We start from the raw sequence: 18,190 nt of genomic DNA, 5'->3' as shown, positions 1-18,190 counted from the left end.
CTTTTTTTTTTTTTTTAGATTTTTAATATTTTTATTTTTATAATTTTTTATATTAAAAAGTATTGAGTATTTATATTACAATTTTTTAATAGTTTTAGTATAAAAATGTGTTAAAAATTAAAAAATATTTCTTTTTCAAACTGACTATCGTATTCCTCGGAACTTCAGAAAGCAAAAAGTGGTGTGGGTTTTCTTTCTTTTTCGTCTATATCAATCTGATAGATTGACCCACAAACCAACTCTTTTCCTGAAGAAATCTGAAGTTGCCATTTTGGCCTAAGGTCGATGAACACATGATCATTTTTGTTACTAGCGTACAACGTGTTCGTCCATTTGTCTCTAAGGAACTCTCTCTTCTCTATTCTACTAGCTGTACTTGAACCAGTAGTATCTTTTTTTATGGAAACTATGATAAAGGAGTTGAAGGAAGCTCTCCGTTTTGTTTTGTCCGCTGAATTTTGGAGAATGGGAGTGCTTTGGACCATCTCGCTCTTGGCCTCCTACTTGCAGTTATACACCAACAGGCTCTTTTCTCGTAAAGCTCAATCCTACCCACGATGCCATCCTCCAATCTCTCCGTCTCTGAGACCTGTTTGCGTCATTACTGGCGTCAGTCATCTTTATCTTCATCACATATAAATCTCACCCTGGCCTGGATTATCAGTTTGTAGTAATTTTTTCCCTTTTTCTTTCATTGTGTCATTGCTGCAGGCTACATCCGGACTGGGAGCTGCGGCTGCACACGCTCTTTCACGGGAAGGTTTCTACGTTGTTCTTGGTATTCTGCTGACAACTTGTATCATTATTTGTTGCCTTTATTCTGAGTTTGCTTGTTGTCATTGCTAAGTAACTACCCAGTGACTGTTCTTTCAGTTTCACTGCTAACATTTATGTTTTTTTCTGCAGTTGGACGATCATCCCATTCGTTATCAAAGGTACATCATATATGCAATAAATTTATTGTTGTATGTGGCCCCTCATTTTATGTTTTACGATTTTTAATTCTGGTTGTTTATAGATTATGACAGACATAAAAACCCAGAATGAGGATGCCCGTGTCAAAGCTTTTCAGGTTGATCTGTCATCATTCCATTCAATTTTGGAGTTTAAAGGCTCACTTCAGCAGTGGCTTTTGGATTACAAAATGCATTCTTCTGTCCAGCTCTTGATCAATAATGCTGGGATACTGGCAACATCATCGCGATTCACACCTGAAGGCTATGATCAGTAATTACTTGCTCTATCTTTCATGCTGAATACCGGTACAAGTTTATAATATTCTTTTCCAGTTGGGCTATGTGTGTAACGTATCTGCCAAGTTGCAAAAGGTTCAACATGCTGCAGTTCTTTGAGTCAAATTTGAACTTAACCTAAAACTTCTTACTACTTTTTATTGCAGGCTAACGTCAATTTGCTGTCAATTTTGAATAATCTATGTAATTTTTCATACTTGCCGGTTTTCTGTTATGGGAAGCAGACCCCATAAAATGTGCAATTGATTGTTCAATTCGTTTTCCTGTCCTTTGCATTGTTTTGCTTCTTGTCACTTTGTCCCTTTCTGTCCTCACATAAAAACATCGACTTCCTTCTTACAAGTTCACTCGTGTATCTCAGGATGTTGGGTACAAATTACATAGGGGCATTTTGTCTGACCACATTTCTACTACCTCTTCTTAAAAGAAGCCCTGTTCCTTCGCGGATAGTAAATGTCACATCCTTTACACATCGAAATGGTGAGTATCTTTCTAGATGTTGTGTATGAAAGATTATTATGGCAGAAATAGAAAAAAAAAAAAAGAACCTGAGCATCTCTTCCCTTGAATCTTTGTTGCAAAAATGTTTATGTTAATAGCCTACTTGCTTGACATTATTTGGCAGTATGAACAACAGGTGATGATAGTGCACTGGTAAAAACTCAACATATTTCCTCCAGATGGTGCCTTTTTTCTTTTATTATTATTTTTTATTTTCCCCCACTATTAATACAGTCTGCACCATTAGGATTCAGCAGCAATTTCAGTTAAGTTTGGAAGATTGTGATTGCACCTTACCATGAAATCCTTAAGAGATATTTGCCACAAATAACTGTATTAGAGCGCTTTGCTTTAGTTTTTGATGTACAGGTTGACCAGGAATCTGTTTCTGGGGCATGTTTCTTGAGATCAGGACAATATCCATTTGCTCGTATCTATGAGTATTCAAAATGTAAGGCATGCATCATAGATTATTATTGCAATTACCTTTCATCTCCATTCTATCAATGACATTTCATTTTGTTTCAACAGTATACCTGCTTCTCTTCTCATATGAGCTCCACCAACAACTTGGTTTGATGGATAAACCTTGTCATGTCTCTGTTACGTATGTTTTAAGCAAGTTTTATTACACTATTTATCTCTTTTCATTTCTTTTTTGATGGATTTCATAACTCCTTCAGTTATATAACGGCATATTTATTATGCTTCATAAAAGACATTTCTATTAGCATGTTTCTGCTTCACTTTATGTAATATAATCTGGTTTGATTTGCTTTTGAAGTGCTGCCGATCCTGGAGTAGTAAAGACCAACATCATGAGGGAAGTCCCTTCTCGTCTTTCTCAATTGGCATTTGAAGTTTTGAAGCTTTTGGGCCTTCTGCAGTCACCTGAGAATGGCGTCAGTTCTATTCTTGATGCAGCCCTTGCTCCACCAGTAAGTTTTATAAGATGACAGATGACTATAGTTTCTTCTCACCCAAGTCTTAAGCATCAACTAGTCATTCACAAAGGATGAATAACTTACATTATTAACCCCATGCTGAAGTTTGCAACTCAGTTCAAGTAACAAACCTTCCTTCTTGTGTGATAAAATAAAGTGCTATTTCTTGAGAAAAAATTTCAATAGCATCTGATGATATAGCGAACATATTGATTTTAGCTCTTTGTTTATTTCAGGAAGCGTCTGGGGTATACTTTTTTGGTGGAAAAGGTAGGACCTTGAACTCTTCGCCTCTTTCACACAATATCAAGCTTGCAAAAGAACTTTGGACTACGTCTTATAGTCTCTTTCTAGAAGCAAGCCTTGCTTCCAAAGAAACATCAAGCTCCATGTCGGATAATTTGTCATAAAAAGGAGGAGGTGAAGAAGATGACAAAGAAATGTGAAGATGGGTTCAAGAAAAAGTCTTCTCGCTCATCTCCTTCAATTGATAATAACCAGCAAATGTTGTGGTTCAATGACATGGCGAATGTTAATGTTCTTGGTTGTATATTTTTTAAATGTGCAAATTATATAAACAGTTAAAGTACCAAATCATGGAGATATACTCAATAATTGTATACATTAATGAAATTAATCCCAACCAAGTTTTATTAGTAAAAGAATTGTCATCAATTAGTTTACTCATGACTTTTAACAAACTTGAGTTGTTTGGCCATAATTCAATGGAGGAGCTAAGTTAATCCTCTTTACCCTCTTGTAGCATGCATTCATATGAAATTTGTGGTGGCCATGATATCAGGCAAGTACTGGCAGCATGACCCTATTGAGCTCTTTCGATACGTAATGATTTAGCAAGAAAACCGACCGATTCAACTATAAATAAGTTGAAAACCAAGCTCTCCCCCACATTCCTGTCATCAAACTGAGCAAACAAAGCAAATGTCAGCCCACAATGCAGCTTTCCTGCTTCCTCTCATGGCCATGGTTTGGCTTTGGCATCTGTCCTACCCCTCATCCGCTATCACCAGCAATTTCCTTAATGGGATGTGCGATGAAACACTAAACCCAGGCTTCTGCAAAACTACTCTCGGAAAACAGTCGAGAATCAAAGAAGCAAACGTGCAAAAACTCGCTGTCATTTCCATACTCTTAGCAACCGCGCAAGCACGATTGAACGAGCACCTTGTGCAGGAGCTCTTCAATAATGAAAAAGATGAAGTGACAAAGAGTCACCTTTCGGATTGCCTCAGTGACTATAATGTAACTCTGGGCAAATTAAAGATTGCTTATAGGTTATCCGACAAGATGGAGTATAAGGGGATGCAGAAACAGGTGAACGATGCACTGAAGATGTCGAAGAAATGTGAATATAGGTTCACGAAAGAGCCACCTCGTCCATCTCCTCTGACGGATTATAACAACAAAATGGTGTGGCTCAATGACATCGCACGTGTTATTTTGAATTATCTTAATGATTGATGTACCAGAGAAAGAAGAAGCTTTATAAGTAAATAATTGGGCACTGGACAAGGAATCGAATTAAGTTACAATTGTCCTCCCCTCACTGTTACCAAATTTGCCACCTCCATCACCAAAACACTCACGCAAGCTTGCTTAGTCAATAACAAATTGCACAACTTCTTTAATTCAAATTTAGCAAGCGGTAGTTTCGTTTTCTATCTGATTTTCCATAAAAGTTTGAAGTGAGTTTGCTGGAAACAGCTCGTCGAAAACACCCTATTTTCTTAACGAAAACACAACAGCAAAAAGACCTTAGTTAACTGTCAATTCAGCCCATTTTTCGGGTACTGTTTCAACCTCCACACCGAGTTGGATTCTCGGCAGTGGTATACAAGGCTGTGTGGCTTCCCTTATCGGATGAAATTATGTAAGAATGCTCGAGTTGAATGTGTACAATGGCTATAAAAAAGGAAAAGAAGAAGCCTAGACATGAAGGTATAGAGGATGATACAAACGGAACGCCTAATCACATTCCCAGAGATGATGTCCGAGAGACTGCCTTCGGACTGATTTGCATGGGTTGTGATGTCTCAGCAACAAGCGAGATTAATTCTTCAGAAGTTGCTAAAAGACTACTTGAGGAAAAACTTGGAAACCTCAAGCTGTCTTGAGGCTTTTCCGATATGCTTTTGGGATCTTTCCAGGATTGGTTGATTGTAGTAAAACCTATATCTCAAGATGCAGATTACCATCTGTTGAATCCTTTATTTCTCTTGGAGCCAAGGTACCTCTCCCTAGAACATTGGATATATATATATATACCACAATCAAATTAGTGCTTTCGGGATCTCCTTTGGAGCAGACATCTATCTATATGCTGGTCGGTAATTTTACCAGAGATTTGTGTATTGGATTTTGATGTTTTGTTCAGGGAAGCCATGCTTTTTAATGGATATTTCTACCTTCCGACTCAAGATGATAACATTCACATCATTGCTGCTGCATGTGCTTCTTTGAAAACCAAGAGAAATGGTTCTACACTGCCACGATCTAAACTCAAATATATGAGGTTTAAGACACGAAACACGCCAAAAGAGGATCTTTCGGTGTGGTATTTGGTTGATTACAGGAGGAAGATTTTGCTTGTAATGTTAGTCGATGTTTCAAGAATACAGTGAATGTTTATCCTGAAAACTATGACTTTTTAGTGTAGACGTTAGACTGTGAGCAGATGGCATGGATAAAATTGGATGACTTGGTGGAATATTTTCAACCAAGGAACTAGGAATTGGCTTGGCCAATTGCAGCAACTTCAACTAATGAAATATGGACAAGGACCTCCATTTTCTGATCAGTGGGTATCTCATAAACTCTCCTCTAGCGAAGCTTCTGATTCCAGTAAAAGGTGACACCGTTTCTATCATGCAAAACAGCTGGTGTAAATTTTTTTAAAATTTAATTATTATTCTCTCTCTCTCTCTCTCTTAAAAATAGCAATAACAATAAATTAAAAGAAAAAAATTTTCCTTCGAATTCCCATCCATTAATTCACTTGTTGATCTCTCTGTTTGTTTTAGTTTCTAAGTTTGAATCAGCTAAGGCACCCCAACTGTATATCCTCCTTCATCGTAAGTTTATTCTTTGTCTGAATCACCCCATCTTGAATCAATAATATACGTTGGTTTCATTAGAAAGTTTTGATTTTTTCTTTTTTTTTTTTTCTCTTAATGGTTCAAGTTTGAATCTTGCTCTGCTCAATTTATTTATTTGAATAAGCGAAAATTTATTTTTCCAAAGAAGCAGGATGAATACCTGCTACAAAGAATACAACCTGCAGTTTTACAGGGAATACAATCTCTCAATTCAATGTTATTGATTTTTTTTAGTTTCTACTTGTTCAATGGGAAATGTCAATGTGTGTGCCTGAAAACTCATTTCCTGATAATTTTCTTAGAAATCTGAACTAATGGTTCAGAAAGGTTCATCCTTTATGTAAATAAATGGCTTTAGATCGACGAAAATGGTGAACTTTGGGAGAATTCCAAGGATAAGTTGTTGTTTCTGATCAGGACTTGAGAATTCAATCAACTTATGGTGAAAGATTGTTTCTTGGTCGTAGTTCTTATTGATTGGTTTCCTGACTTAGTTTCTTGTTTGCTTGATTTGTTTGTACCAAACCAACATGAGGCTGTCTTTCACCAAGCTTTTCAGTAGGCTCTTTGCTAAGAAAGAGATGCGAATTCTTATGGTTGGTCTTGATGCTGCTGGTAAAACTACCATCTTGTACAAGCTCAAGTTGGGTGAAATTATTACTACCATCCCTACCATAGGTATCTTTTCTTTCTTTTTCCACTGAAATTATATGCCCTACACAAGCTTTTAGTGTTGCCAATGATACAAATATGATCTTATCTTTTATCTATCGTCGCAGGTTTTAAGGTGGAGACCGAGGAATATAAGAACATTAGCTTCACTGTCTGGGATGTTGGTGGTCAGGACAAGGCATGCTATAACATACTTGGTAAGATTAACCTGTCTTTCATGTTGGTTTATTAGTGTCGCTTGTTATTTGCATGAAATCTGCTCAGTTGTATTTCAAACATGATATGAACAAGAACACAAGAAACCCATGTAAACTAGCCTCTCATTTGCCCATGTGGATTCATGGTTTTGTTGTTTGCATATGATGTTCACATTAATGATCCATTTCCATTCTCCATTATGTGAATCCTGACCCATGCATGGTTTGCTGATATGGGGTGAGTTATGCAGGTCTTGTTTCGATTGTAGGTAGTCCTGAGAGAACTTGATACCCTTTCATTTGTTGTTCATTTTATGAAAGCTGATCTCACTTTCTTATTTTTCAATTGTCTCTGTTTTTTATGTTGTAATTGGAAATAGTGTATAGAAACAAGCTGTTTCCATGCATCAGTTTCTTTTCTTCTTTTGGGATCTTGACTAGGTTTTCCTAAATAAAGAAAAAAGCTTCCAATATTAAATGAGATCAATGCAAAACTTGTTTGGATTAATATGTGGAGACACACTACTTCCAAAATACACAAGGGCTTATCTTCGTGGTCGACAGCAATGATCGAGACTGTGTTGTAGAAGCAAGAGATGAGCTGCACATAATGTTGAATGAGGAAAATAAAGCTTCCATGTTTTTTTCTCCTGTTTGTACCGTCAGTGTTATCAGATATGCCTAGTTTTTGTTCCCAGACTCATTGAATAACATATTTCGCCTTTTTCTTTTGCCTAAACAAGTTATGCTATTTTTGGTTCTGGACAGTTATTTTACTCTGTTTTAACTTCTCAATGTTTCGGGCTTAATGGACGTGGGCTGGTCACTTTCACATGCGCCTAGTTGCACCTGGTGTTAGACTTAGGGAGTATAGATGTTCTGCCATTACAACAGCTGTTTTCTTCCATAGGATTTTTGGTTGTCCATATTGGAAAATCATTGTGACACAAAGGAAGAAATCTTCATTCCGGCATGTTATTTTGCATTTGTTTTCCAAATCTGTGACTTTATCATATCTTTTACAAGGATTTGTAGATGTTTGTTTCTGTATGTAACAGTTAACAGTAGATAGAGGGGGTTAAACAGCTAAGCACCTATGGGGTTATTTTCTTTAAGGCTTATTTTAATTCGTATAAATTCGCATCAGATACGCAATGAGATGAAGACAAATGATAGTAGAAGAAAGAAACAGAACAAAAACAAAAAGAGGACAGAATCACATAACAAAAAAGAATTACTGGATAAGAGATTAAGATTCACAAGGTCTAGGAGCTCATAACAGAACGGGAAAGAAAGGAACTCATCAAAATTACAGAGAAGTGAACAAAAGGAACGGCTTTCATTCATTTGGCAGCATCAGGCCCTCCTCCTAACTTTCAGACAAACTCATCAAAATTTTAAGGACTACGTCGCCTTCAATTTTCTTTTTTCCATGCAATGCCGAGTTACTCAAAACTTTGAGACAAATTCAAGAGATCATAGTATTACCTTTTTTCACATCTAAGAGGCCCTCCGATGATGTTCAAAACAAATGTTGAGCATCCAGGATCAGATTCCTCCTGAATTTGGAGAAGTATAAAAAATCAAACTAATGCTTCCTCTATACCAGAACATCACACTTGCTTTTATAGATAACCTCTCTGATGGAAGGACAGCCAAGAAAGAGAGATATATTAGGCAATGCAGAAAAACAAAATTTAAATGAGCAGATCAAGAGCTGAAAGTAGCCAACTAAACTATTGACTCCCTACAACCGTACATTATGACATTTTATAGTTTCTCTCAGGGTGATATGCAAAAGACATTCCATTCCAACTAGAAATTTTCCAATAGGACTATAGATGTTAGGAACATTGAAAAGCCAAGCTTGTTATGGATCAAATTAACATGAAGTTGCTTCAAATTGGTATAACATCTGAAATACAACTAATGCCAGGGGTGAAAATGAAAACACATGCCTGCAGTCAAGCTCTGGCTTTGCCATAAATAAAAAGAGATGATAAGTAAGGTCGACATACTTATCAGCTCATAGGTTACAATCATTGTAGTTCCATAAAGTGACATATTTAAGAACCGAGGACCAAACCCCCTGTAGAAGCCCCACCACCCATCTTCCTTCAGGAGTGTCTTTGTAGTCTTGAGTACTGATGGTCTTCCAACACCATAATCATCCATGACCTTGGACAAAAGAAGGGGCCAAGGGCGAATAAGCAGAGTTAAAGATCAGTCATAATATTTACATAGCTGACCCAAGATAGACCAAATTCATTTCTTTCTGAAGGAAGTAGCAATTCAATAGCGGTAGACAATATGTTACCTATAGCCGCGTCTTTACGGTGTCAATAGGAGTGGTGATAGCTGAAGAACAAGCACCAGCGACCATTCCTGCTGTGGCCTGAACAGTCACCATCTCCATATGAGAGGGCTTCTTCTCTGCATCATCTCTATAACCCAGGCTCCTAAAAATGAGAATACATTTGACAAAACTTCAGTTGGCATAAGCAAGTCAATATTAACAGTTTAATGGTGGATCTTTATTCTTTGGCAATGTTTAGTTTACCTCCAAATGATGCGTTGGGCAGCACCGTAGGCTCCCGACCAAAGTGCAGATGCCGGGGAGTTTGTCAAAGCTGTTAATCCAAAGCCTCTATACAACCCACGAAATCCTTCAGCTTTTATTACTTTACGTGCAACATCAAAAGGGTCATTGTAAAATGTTGCTCCAGGCAGCCCTTGCATCATAAGTCTCTGGCATATCTGAGAACGCACAAATGTTCTAGTAAGGAAGCCGTGAAATGCTAAAAGAGAGTTTCCTTTCTCAGCTCTATATCTCTGTTTATTTTCTCCTCTTCAAGATTTCCATCGCCATTTGATGTCCAACCTACGTTTTTCAGTTAAATTAATAATTCCGAATGTTGCGAGATATAAAAAAGAATCAAATCACCTACCACGTCCAATGGCACAAAGTACAGGGAAGAGATTAAGCTTGAGAACATGCCTGCCATTCCATTTGCAAGACCGATAAGTGTTGCTGCAGCCATATCCAGCCCTTCCGTATATTTCAACATCAAATCTTTCGACATTTCAAGAGATGTCAAAGCCAGAACCCTACCAGGCAATGATCCAATTGCGGAAGTTCCAAAACCTCGGAAAATGCCAGGGATACCATCATTTCTCAAGATATGATTAACGACAAGCATTCCAGGCATATGAGCGAACCGAGAATCAGCCACTTGCATTCTAGTCTTGACGACAGCGGTTGGGTGTATCAACGCTTGCTGTGCAGTAAAAAGGATAGCCCCTACAACGTGAAAACTTGTCTTGTCCAACCTGAATTTAAGCGTACAACTCATAAGCATAAATACCCAGAATCGAACCACTTAAGCTAGTATCGTTCTGAGAAGAATAGTTGAAAGTATTTTACCTGGCCCAGTTGATCTCTGTATCAGCAAGGAATAGCTCCGGAGCTGTGATTACCTCAGTTTCCGCAGCCATGAAGTACTCTGTCGCTCCAGTTCGAATGGCAACAACGTTTTCAGTGTTTCTTGGGGTTGTGGACAACTGCCAATGGCGGAGAACGGAGTTTTCTTTACTTTTAGTTGGCGGTGGGAGAAGGAAATGATGGAAGAGTTTAGAAAGTTCCAGTGGTCTTCGAAGTTGGGAAGCCTATCTTTTAAACTGCTGTCAGCTTGGAGAATCCATGTCTTTCCCTCGTTTTCTGGAGAAAATACTGGCAATTTCCAGGAAACTTTTTTTAATTTATTTCTTGCCTTTCTATATTTTCCCCAAATTATGAAAATACCCCATGTACATTCTTTTCATTCGCCTTATACCCTTACATTGATATTGGATTGGGGCTGAAATTTACAATTACCTGGGCCTGGAATTGTTGGCCCATATATACGGCTCAATCGGTCTAACCGCCAGAGCTGTCGTCCCCATGAAATGAACATAAGACTTGTCTGGTCTTGGGCTTACCTAGTTCGTACTGCTTTTTTCGGGCCCGGCGGCCCAACATGTTGTAGAGCTTTTTCTTTCTTTCACATCTTTTTTCCACATAAAATCAAATCCGAAGGTTTAGCGTCAAACATGGACCGTCGCACCAGGTAATAATTTCTCCATAACCCTAACATCAACAACATATGCCTGAAAATAAGAGAAAAGAGTGGAAGTTTTCTCTCCTCTTTCCTTTCTTCTTCAGATTTTGATTTAGGGTTTACGATTTTTCTTTTTTTGATTTCATTGCCCCTTCTCCATTTAGAGGGGATTATTATTAATATTATTATTGTTTTTGCGTTTTTAATATTCGAAGTTAAGAAGTATCTTCCTTTTTCTTCAACGAGGTAAGCAAAAGTCCTCTTAGCTTTGCTGCTTCTTGACTCAATCCAATTTCCTTTTCTTGTTCTTTATTGTTCTGTGGTGGTCCGATTCATTGATGGTTTAGGACTATTATGAAATGCTCTAACTAAAGAATTTTATTGTTGATATGATAATAGCACTTTCTTTTGGTTTTAAATTTTAATTGTTTGTATTATTAGTTCAGATTACTTATAACGGTTAAATGTTACTACTTTTAGGGTTTCATCTCGATGTCTTTGATAGTACTATCCTTTTTTTCATTAAGGGAATTAGAGAAATGCTAAATTTTGGGCTTTATCTGTTGATAAACCGAAGCTTTACTTGTTTCCATGGGATTGTTATCTAAGTTTTTAGTTTCATATTGGTTTTGGATGAGTGGATTCATAATCCAAAAAAGATTGCATCAGACCATCTAGAGTTTGGTGGTTTTTCTTTTTTCTACTTCTAAATGTAAGGATTTTATGTGGTTTTAGGTATATATATATATATATTGGAGATATGGCGACCGCAGAAGCAGCACCAGCCACTCTTGGTCCAAGATATGCACCTGATGATCCTACTCTACCCAAACCGTGGAAGGGGCTGATTGATGGAAGCACTGGCCTGCTGTATTATTGGAATCCTGAGACCAACGTCACCCAGTATGAAAGACCTGCTAGTTTGCCTCCACCCTTGCCACCTGGTCTGCCTCCTGCAGTTTCCACACCTAAGCTAGCTCCAATTCCAGTTGCCCACTCAGTGCAACCTAATGGTGTGGTGGCACAGATGGGCCAAAAGCAAGTCCCCCAGGGTGCACAACAGCAGGGGCAACAAATGAGCCAGCTACCTCAACAGCAAGGTTCAATGGTACTGCAGGGTTCTGACCTGCAGGGACAACAACAACCAAGTTCACAAATGGGACAGCCCATACAACAACCTGGGCAGTTCATTCCACAGCAAAATAGGCCACAGATAATTCAACATTCAAATCAGCAAATGATGTCTCAAATGGGGCAGCAGATGCCTCAACAGCCAAGTCAGCATTTGCCACAGCAGCAAGGCCAGCAACCAGGACAGCTGATGCCCCAACAGGCCATTCATCAGATGCCTCAGCAGCTAGGGCAGCAAACAATGCAACATCAGAACTCTCAAATGTCACAACCCCAAGGACATCAATATGCACATCAGCATTTGCAGTATATGGCATATCAACAAAGTGTGCTTCCAAAGGGGCAACAGAGTTCTCAGCCGCGTGGTGCACAGGGTCAACAGTATCCAAATCAAGAAGATTATAAGGCAGCACCTCCCAAAAGGGAGGATGTTGATTTTCAACTAGGAAATCAAACTGGGTTTTCTCCTTCCCAGTTTCAACAGATGGGCATGTCATCTTCTCAGAACGTCTCTTCTGGAACCAATTCGGTACAGATGCCACAGACAGGTTTATATTTGGGTCAAGCTCAGCAGTTTACTGGCTCTTCCATCAATATGCAGCAGCCAACCCCTATGGCACATTCACAACAGTCTGGAGCAGATTTGGTTCACCAGCAGCAGGGTCGTAGGTTTCAGAATAATATGGGCCCAGGCATCATGCAGTCTAATATTCCTCCATCAGGTTTAAACACCAGTTATGAAGATAATCTACATGGCAGGGCTGGAAAAGATGGGCCAATGATGGGTCCACAGCAGCCTTCACTTTCAGCTAGACCCATGGTGAGATATCAACTAGTATTTTCATTTTCGAAAAAAAAAAATTGGCATCATAAGGTGGTCATGTTGGTTGTTAATTGGGAAAATCTCTTCTATGTTGGTGTGTGCAAATGCCAATTGTTACTTATTGGCCAAATTGCCTGTATACTGATGCAGGAGCATGTTGCTTCTAGAAATCAAAAGCATGAAACCTGATGAATTATGCAGTTTACACCCTTTTTTTTTTTTTTTGAAAAGATGCAGTTTACATTCGTGGTTAGGATTAATGTTGATATGAATGCTTATATGTAGAGGCAGGATTAAGATAAAGAAAGGTTTTGGAATTAACTGTAGTTGTCACGTGTCTGCTGAATTTGAGATCCATTTGAAGACTTAATCGACCTGCTCTCCCATAAAAATTTGTCATAATGTCTATGGAAAGGAGAAATGTGAATATGCACTTCTCACTTTCTCAGAGAGTTGACCGGAAATTGATTGGGTAGTGATTTTGGTGTGTGTGGTAAAGAGAACATAGAGATTCATAGTTCTGGATTTCTTTTTCTATTTATTATATTGATGACATGTCATAATTCATATGCTTATGCAATTGACGTATTAATGCCTCTTTTCTTTTCAGGAGATGAGGGTGGGTGGTCTGCCACCTCAAAATGTCATACCTGGTCATGGTGGGGGATTCAATGCTATAGCAGGGCATGCCATGCATAACATGTATGGTCATGCTGGTCCACCTTATTCAAATAATGCCTTGATGAGGCCCACATTTGTTGGATCTGCAGATACTGCTAGTCTGTCTCCCGCTGAAGCATATCGTAAACAGCATGAAGTCACGGCAACGGTCTGTCTATCAACTTGTTAGTTTGACTCTATGTGTTATCATTGAAATGTGAAAAATGCCTGTTGGTTCATATACATTGATGCATGAGCTAGTTGACTAGAATAGCATAACCAATAGCTGGCACTGGCATTTTATAAATAAACATAAACTCCTAGGTCTTAAACATGTGAGGCTAAATTTTTGCCCTAAGCTACAATTTATTTTTGGAAACCACATGGGAAGGGGGTTGGATAAATATTATTTCTTGAAAATCTCCTAATGCTTTGTGCGTTACTTTTCATCCTCTGAATTTGCTGTTCCATTCCTTGTCATCTTCGAGGAATGTCTTTGTTTTAATGGTGAAGAATTTAAACGCTTTTATCAATTTAGATTATTCATGACTTTGGTTCTTTATTAAATTGCATAGGGAGACAATGTTCCAGCACCATTCATAAGATTTGAAGACACTGGTTTCCCTCCGGAGATACTGAGAGAGGTAAAATTTGCAGATGCCATGATCCCTAAAACCTTTGTTTAGAAACCAAATATAAGATGCTGTTTGTACAATTTGGTGTTATTTTGCTTTTTTATTATTTTAAACTTATTTTTTTCGCTTGTCGCAGGTGCGATATCTGCTCCGGAGGAGGAGCATATGTCGTACGCTGCACTGCAATTGGTACACTTACAAATGCAACAACTATTCTCATTTTTGGAGGCTGCAAAATGGACAGTTGGAGCCTTTCTTGTGCATCTTCTAGAAGGGTGGTTGGCCCTTCATTTAAATCACACTTGATGTGACTGGGACCTTGCTTAATGGCTCCGCCTCTTATTTCTTTATTGCCCTCTTTTGTTGCCTCGAGTTGCTTCTGTAAGCAACCATATACTCATGAATTTTTTGTTAAACTTCATGATAACTGAAATGGGTGTTTTATGGTCTATTTTCTTCTAAGAACGTATAAGATCCAATGGAAATTCTGTCAGTACTCACTATCTATGTTAATGCTTTCTTTCAGATTCATTCTGCTGGTTTCTCATCTCCCACACCAATACAAGCACAAACATGGCCCATTGCACTACAAAGTCGGGATATAGTGGCAATTGCTAAAACAGGTTCTGGTAAAACATTGGGTTACTTGATTCCTGCCTTCATTCTTCTGAGGCAACGACGTAATAACCCTCAGAATGGCCCAACAGTGTTGGTTTTGGCTCCAACACGGGAGCTTGCTACACAAATACAAGAAGAGGCCATTAAATTTGGCCGATCTTCAAGAGTCTCTTGCACGGTGGGGCTTGGCTGCTAATTGATCTTTTCTTTTTCTGATAATAAGAACAGAATATATTACAATACTCACTCATTCACACGCACAAACCAGGCACGGCTTATTATTTTCTTTTATCAAATTGGGTTTTCCAATTGACTCAAATGCTTTTTCAGTGCTTGTACGGTGGAGCTCCAAAGGCTACTCAATTGAAAGAGTTAGATCGAGGAGCTGATATTGTAGTGGCAACTCCAGGTCGGCTAAATGACATCCTTGAAATGAGGAAGATTGACTTTGGGCAGGCTTCACTCCTTGTTCTTGATGAGGCAGATCGAATGCTTGATATGGGTTTTGAGCCCCAGATCCGTAAGATTGTAAATGAGATACCTCCTCGCAGACAAACTCTGATGTACACGGCAACCTGGCCCAAAGAAGTTAGAAAAATAGCAAGTGATCTCCTTGTCAGTCCTGTCCAGGTGAATATTGGCAGTGTTGATGAGCTTGCTGCCAACAAGGCTATCACACAGGTATACTCTAAGATAATTCATTGGCAGCATTGATGGCAATGTTAGTATTGAAATGTTGTAGACTAGATGGTTTAATTGGAATTTGGATAATGGGTCACCTTCAAATATTGAAATTCTTTTAGCTCTTGTATGTGGGAGATTTGTTATGGAAAATACTTTTTGTTGTCTTGACTAAGATTTAATCCTGATTTTACCTTTTAACATTGAGATTAGTTCATTATGTATATCCTTGTGGGAATGGTAACTTCAAGAAAATGCTTGGTCTGAGCTCTTGGGAAACTATTATTAACAAATGCTTTTCCCTTTAGCTTATAAATTTTTGATGATTTGGCAGTATGTTGAGGTCGTTCCCCAGATGGAGAAGGAGAGGCGCCTGGAGCAGATTCTCCAAGCTCAAGAACGTGGTTCAAAGGTTATTATTTTTTGCTCCACTAAGAGGTTGTGTGACCAGCTTGCTCGTAGTCTTGAACGTAACTTTGGAGCTGCTGCATTCCATGGTGATAAATCTCAGACTGAAAGGGACTGGGTTTTGAGTCAGTTCCGAACCGGGAAATCCCCAATATTAGTTGCCACTGATGTTGCTGCCCGTGGGCTTGACATAAAAGATATAAGGTTAGTTCTTTTTTCTTCTTTTTTGTGTTTGGAACCTTTTTAGTCATTAAATGAAAATATTACATTCTTAAAATTTTCATGCCACAGGGTGGTTGTTAATTATGATTTCCCTACTGGGATTGAGGACTATGTACACCGAATTGGAAGAACTGGAAGAGCAGGTGCAACTGGTGTGTCATACACCTTTTTCTCTGAGCAGGACTGGAAGTATGCCCCTGATTTGATTCAAGTTCTGGAGAGAGCTAACCAGCATGTGCCCCCTGAGGTACGAGAGATAGCTTCTCGTGGTGGGCCTGGTTTTGGGAAGGATCGAGGTGGATTGAATAGGTTTAATTCTCCTGGTGGTAGTGGTGGGCGATGGGATTCTGGAGGCCGGGGTGGTATGAGGGGTGGTAGCTTCACTGGTCGTGGTGGAATGAGGGATGGTGGCTTTGGTGGCCGTGGCAGTATGAGAGATGGTGGTTTTGGCGGGCGTGGTGGTATTAGGGATGGTGGATTCAGTGGTCCTGGAGGGAGGGGTGACCCATTTTCTGGGCGTGGAAACAGGGGACGTGGATTTGGTGGCCATGTTGGTTGGGGCAGGAATGAGAGAAGCTTGCATGATCGGTACAATAGTTTTGATGGGCGAGGACGTGGCCGTGGACGGGGACGGTTTGATAATAGAAGAGGCATTGCTGATAGGAGTAGGGGCAGAAGTTATAGTCGTAGTCCTGAAAGGGTTCGAACATGGCGTTATTCTAGAAGCCACAGCCGCAGTCGCAGTCGGAGCAGGACTAGGAGCTGGAGTCGAAGCAGAAGCAGAAGCTGGTCTCATGGTCGTAGCTACAGCCGTAGTCCTGGCCGAAGCCGTAGCTACAGCCGTAGTCCTGGCCGAAGCCGTAGCTACAGCCGTAGCCCTGGCCGTAGTCGTAGTCGAAGCCATAGCCGTGGCCGCAGTCAAAGCCGTAGCCATAGCTATGACAGATATGAGAAGCCAAGTGAACAGAACTTGGACCAAAAGGATGTTGCAAAGCCAGAACTTGATGCTCATCGTGTGTCAGTAATGTCTCCTATGTCGCCGGGTACACAAGGCAATCCATTGCCCGAAAATGATTCCCTAAAACCATTACATGCTGTCGAGAGTTCTGAGCTACTTCATGAAGAGGTGGGTGCAGACCAAGTGTATCCATCAGTGAATGAGCCCTAAGTTCTGTTTTTGCTGCTTGGCATCTAGTTTTGGCTTATTCTCTATTCTGACCCCAACTCATGTTGGTACTGGATTCCTATAGTGTGATGATGCAGATAATGACTTAAGAACTGGTTTGGAGTGGTGGAAATCATAATCAAACCAGCTGAACTGACATGCTGCTGCTTTTGGGAATTTCTGTTTTAGGGTCACCAACGGTAGTTTTTTGTTATCCAATGGTAGCAACATTCCGCTGGAAGACTTTGTGATTCATCTTGTTGGTGGTTAATCATGTGTTATGCAGTGTCATGTTGGATGAGTAACTGCCATACTAGGAATTATTCATTGCAATTAAATTTCTGAAACTGCATCATGAATTTGTTATAGGAAATGCTTTGAAATCTCTTGTTATTTGTCATTAAACCGTAAAAATGCCAGCTAGTAATTCTGAAACTTTAGGGTTATGCATTTTTAGTGTTATTTTCTATGAAATCTCTTGTTCTATTGTTCCGTCGTCATTGGTTTTCGCTTCATTGTTAATGACAATGGTGTTAGAGCCTTTGCGATATTCGTGTACAGCTCTCCCGTTTCTCGGGTTACCAGTTTAAAGGTAAGAGATGCTGATGTCGCACGAGTTTGAACAGAGGGCTTACAAATGGCAGGATTAACATAGCTTTTCAGAAAAAAAGGAGGGAGGGGGTGGAGAGGAAAGTGAACAATTTGGTATGAAATAATTGCCTCCTAGTTTACATTTTCTTCTCTTTTTTGGGACGGACTGGCTTCTTAGATTCAGATGGCAAGGCAAGAATAATGCACTTGATAGTTGGTTTTAAGCTCAGGGCACTTCCACTTTTGTAAAGCAGAGGGTTAAAGAAACCAGATTGATAAACACAGACAGAGACAGAGACAGAGGTAATTGGAGTGGAGAGCAAAATATTCTGGTTCTAAGCTTAGGAAACAAAGAAATGGGAACAGAATTTGTCTTTCCCAACAAAGCAGTGGGAAGAATCTCCAGGGCAAAAGCAGGGTCACTTAACACACCTTGTTTATTTTCCAATTTCTTTAGTAAGTTGGTGGGGAAGTAG

General features: G+C 39.3%; 4 protein-coding genes and 1 pseudogene across 11 annotated transcripts; 4 read left to right on the top strand and 1 right to left on the bottom strand.

Annotated features, from left to right (window-relative positions):
* The first annotated feature begins 11 nt into the window (after nt 1-11).
* LOC18603740 (uncharacterized) lies at nt 12-3,248 on the top strand. 2 transcript variants are annotated; one of them, XM_007035880.3, is made up of 10 exons: nt 12-609; nt 712-778; nt 907-935; nt 1,019-1,072; nt 1,163-1,227; nt 1,615-1,733; nt 2,110-2,205; nt 2,286-2,361; nt 2,539-2,692; nt 2,935-3,248. In XM_007035880.3, exons 1-10 carry the CDS (start codon nt 400-402, stop codon nt 3,106-3,108), a joined length of 1,044 nt encoding a protein of 347 aa, XP_007035942.3. In that variant the 5' UTR covers nt 12-399; the 3' UTR covers nt 3,109-3,248. The 2 variants fall into 2 exon arrangements, with proteins under 2 accessions (XP_007035942.3, XP_007035941.3); XM_007035879.3 differs by having other exon boundaries at nt 14-609; nt 1,019-1,227.
* Nucleotides 3,249-3,640: 392 nt separating this feature from the next.
* Nucleotides 3,641-4,180, top strand: LOC18603739 (pectinesterase inhibitor 1). Its single transcript, XM_018119145.1, has one exon. The coding sequence runs from the start codon at nt 3,641-3,643 to the stop codon at nt 4,178-4,180; it is 540 nt and encodes a 179-aa protein (XP_017974634.1).
* Nucleotides 4,181-5,044: 864 nt separating this feature from the next.
* Nucleotides 5,045-7,415, top strand: LOC18603738 (ADP-ribosylation factor-like). Of its 6 annotated transcripts, XR_016025780.1 has the most exons (4): nt 5,051-5,567; nt 5,740-5,790; nt 6,350-6,492; nt 6,594-7,415. XR_016025780.1 is itself a non-coding variant. In XM_088805305.1 (3 exons), exons 1-3 carry the CDS (start codon nt 6,345-6,347, stop codon nt 6,970-6,972), a joined length of 258 nt encoding a protein of 85 aa, XP_088661431.1. In that variant the 5' UTR covers nt 5,053-6,344; the 3' UTR covers nt 6,973-7,415. The 6 variants fall into 6 exon arrangements, 3 of the variants coding, with proteins under 3 accessions (XP_088661431.1, XP_088661430.1, XP_088661432.1); XR_016025779.1 differs by having other exon boundaries at nt 5,045-5,567; nt 5,740-6,492; XM_088805305.1 differs by having other exon boundaries at nt 5,053-6,492; nt 6,594-6,683; nt 6,953-7,415.
* Nucleotides 7,416-8,609: 1,194 nt separating this feature from the next.
* On the bottom strand, nt 8,610-10,191 carry LOC18603737 (uncharacterized; annotated as a pseudogene). Its single transcript, XR_016025946.1, has 5 exons — nt 10,108-10,191; nt 9,632-10,013; nt 9,244-9,440; nt 9,001-9,142; nt 8,610-8,861 (listed from the first exon to the last, which is right to left on the bottom strand). The product of XR_016025946.1 is annotated as an uncharacterized LOC18603737 (transcript).
* A 658-nt stretch (nt 10,192-10,849) lies between these two features.
* Nucleotides 10,850-17,573, top strand: LOC18603736 (DEAD box RNA helicase family protein). The gene is made up of 8 exons (XM_018119811.2): nt 10,850-11,026; nt 11,516-12,731; nt 13,345-13,563; nt 13,970-14,038; nt 14,556-14,825; nt 14,978-15,328; nt 15,663-15,940; nt 16,028-17,573. Exons 2-8 carry the CDS (start codon nt 11,541-11,543, stop codon nt 17,124-17,126), a joined length of 3,477 nt encoding a protein of 1,158 aa, XP_017975300.2. The 5' UTR covers nt 10,850-11,026; nt 11,516-11,540; the 3' UTR covers nt 17,127-17,573.
* Nucleotides 17,574-18,190: the final 617 nt, after the last annotated feature.

The sequence above is a fragment of the Theobroma cacao genome, chromosome 4 (genome assembly GCF_053813885.1).
Source record: "Theobroma cacao isolate CCN51 chromosome 4, ASM5381388v1, whole genome shotgun sequence".
Taxonomy (NCBI): Eukaryota; Viridiplantae; Streptophyta; class Magnoliopsida; order Malvales; family Malvaceae; genus Theobroma; species Theobroma cacao.
Note: the sequence above shows the minus strand (reverse complement) of the source record. Positions and strands in the feature narration are given on the sequence as shown.

Coding starts and splice junctions, on each gene's coding strand:
- LOC18603740 (XM_007035879.3), top strand. CDS start 400: ATGGAAACTATGATAAAGGAGTTGAAGGAAGCTCTCCGTTTTGTTTTG. Junction 610..711: donor CTGTTTGCGTCATTACTGGC/GTCAGTCATCTT, acceptor TCATTGCTGCAG/GCTACATCCGGACTGGGAGC. Junction 779..906: donor AGGTTTCTACGTTGTTCTTG/GTATTCTGCTGA, acceptor TTTTTTCTGCAG/TTGGACGATCATCCCATTCG.
- LOC18603739 (XM_018119145.1), top strand. CDS start 3,641: ATGTCAGCCCACAATGCAGCTTTCCTGCTTCCTCTCATGGCCATGGTT.
- LOC18603738 (XM_088805304.1), top strand. CDS start 6,345: ATGAGGCTGTCTTTCACCAAGCTTTTCAGTAGGCTCTTTGCTAAGAAA. Junction 6,493..6,593: donor TACTACCATCCCTACCATAG/GTATCTTTTCTT, acceptor CTATCGTCGCAG/GTTTTAAGGTGGAGACCGAG. Junction 6,684..6,934: donor GGCATGCTATAACATACTTG/GTAAGATTAACC, acceptor TGAGTTATGCAG/GTCTTGTTTCGATTGTAGGT.
- LOC18603736 (XM_018119811.2), top strand. CDS start 11,541: ATGGCGACCGCAGAAGCAGCACCAGCCACTCTTGGTCCAAGATATGCA. Junction 12,732..13,344: donor CACTTTCAGCTAGACCCATG/GTGAGATATCAA, acceptor TTTTCTTTTCAG/GAGATGAGGGTGGGTGGTCT. Junction 13,564..13,969: donor AGCATGAAGTCACGGCAACG/GTCTGTCTATCA, acceptor TAAATTGCATAG/GGAGACAATGTTCCAGCACC.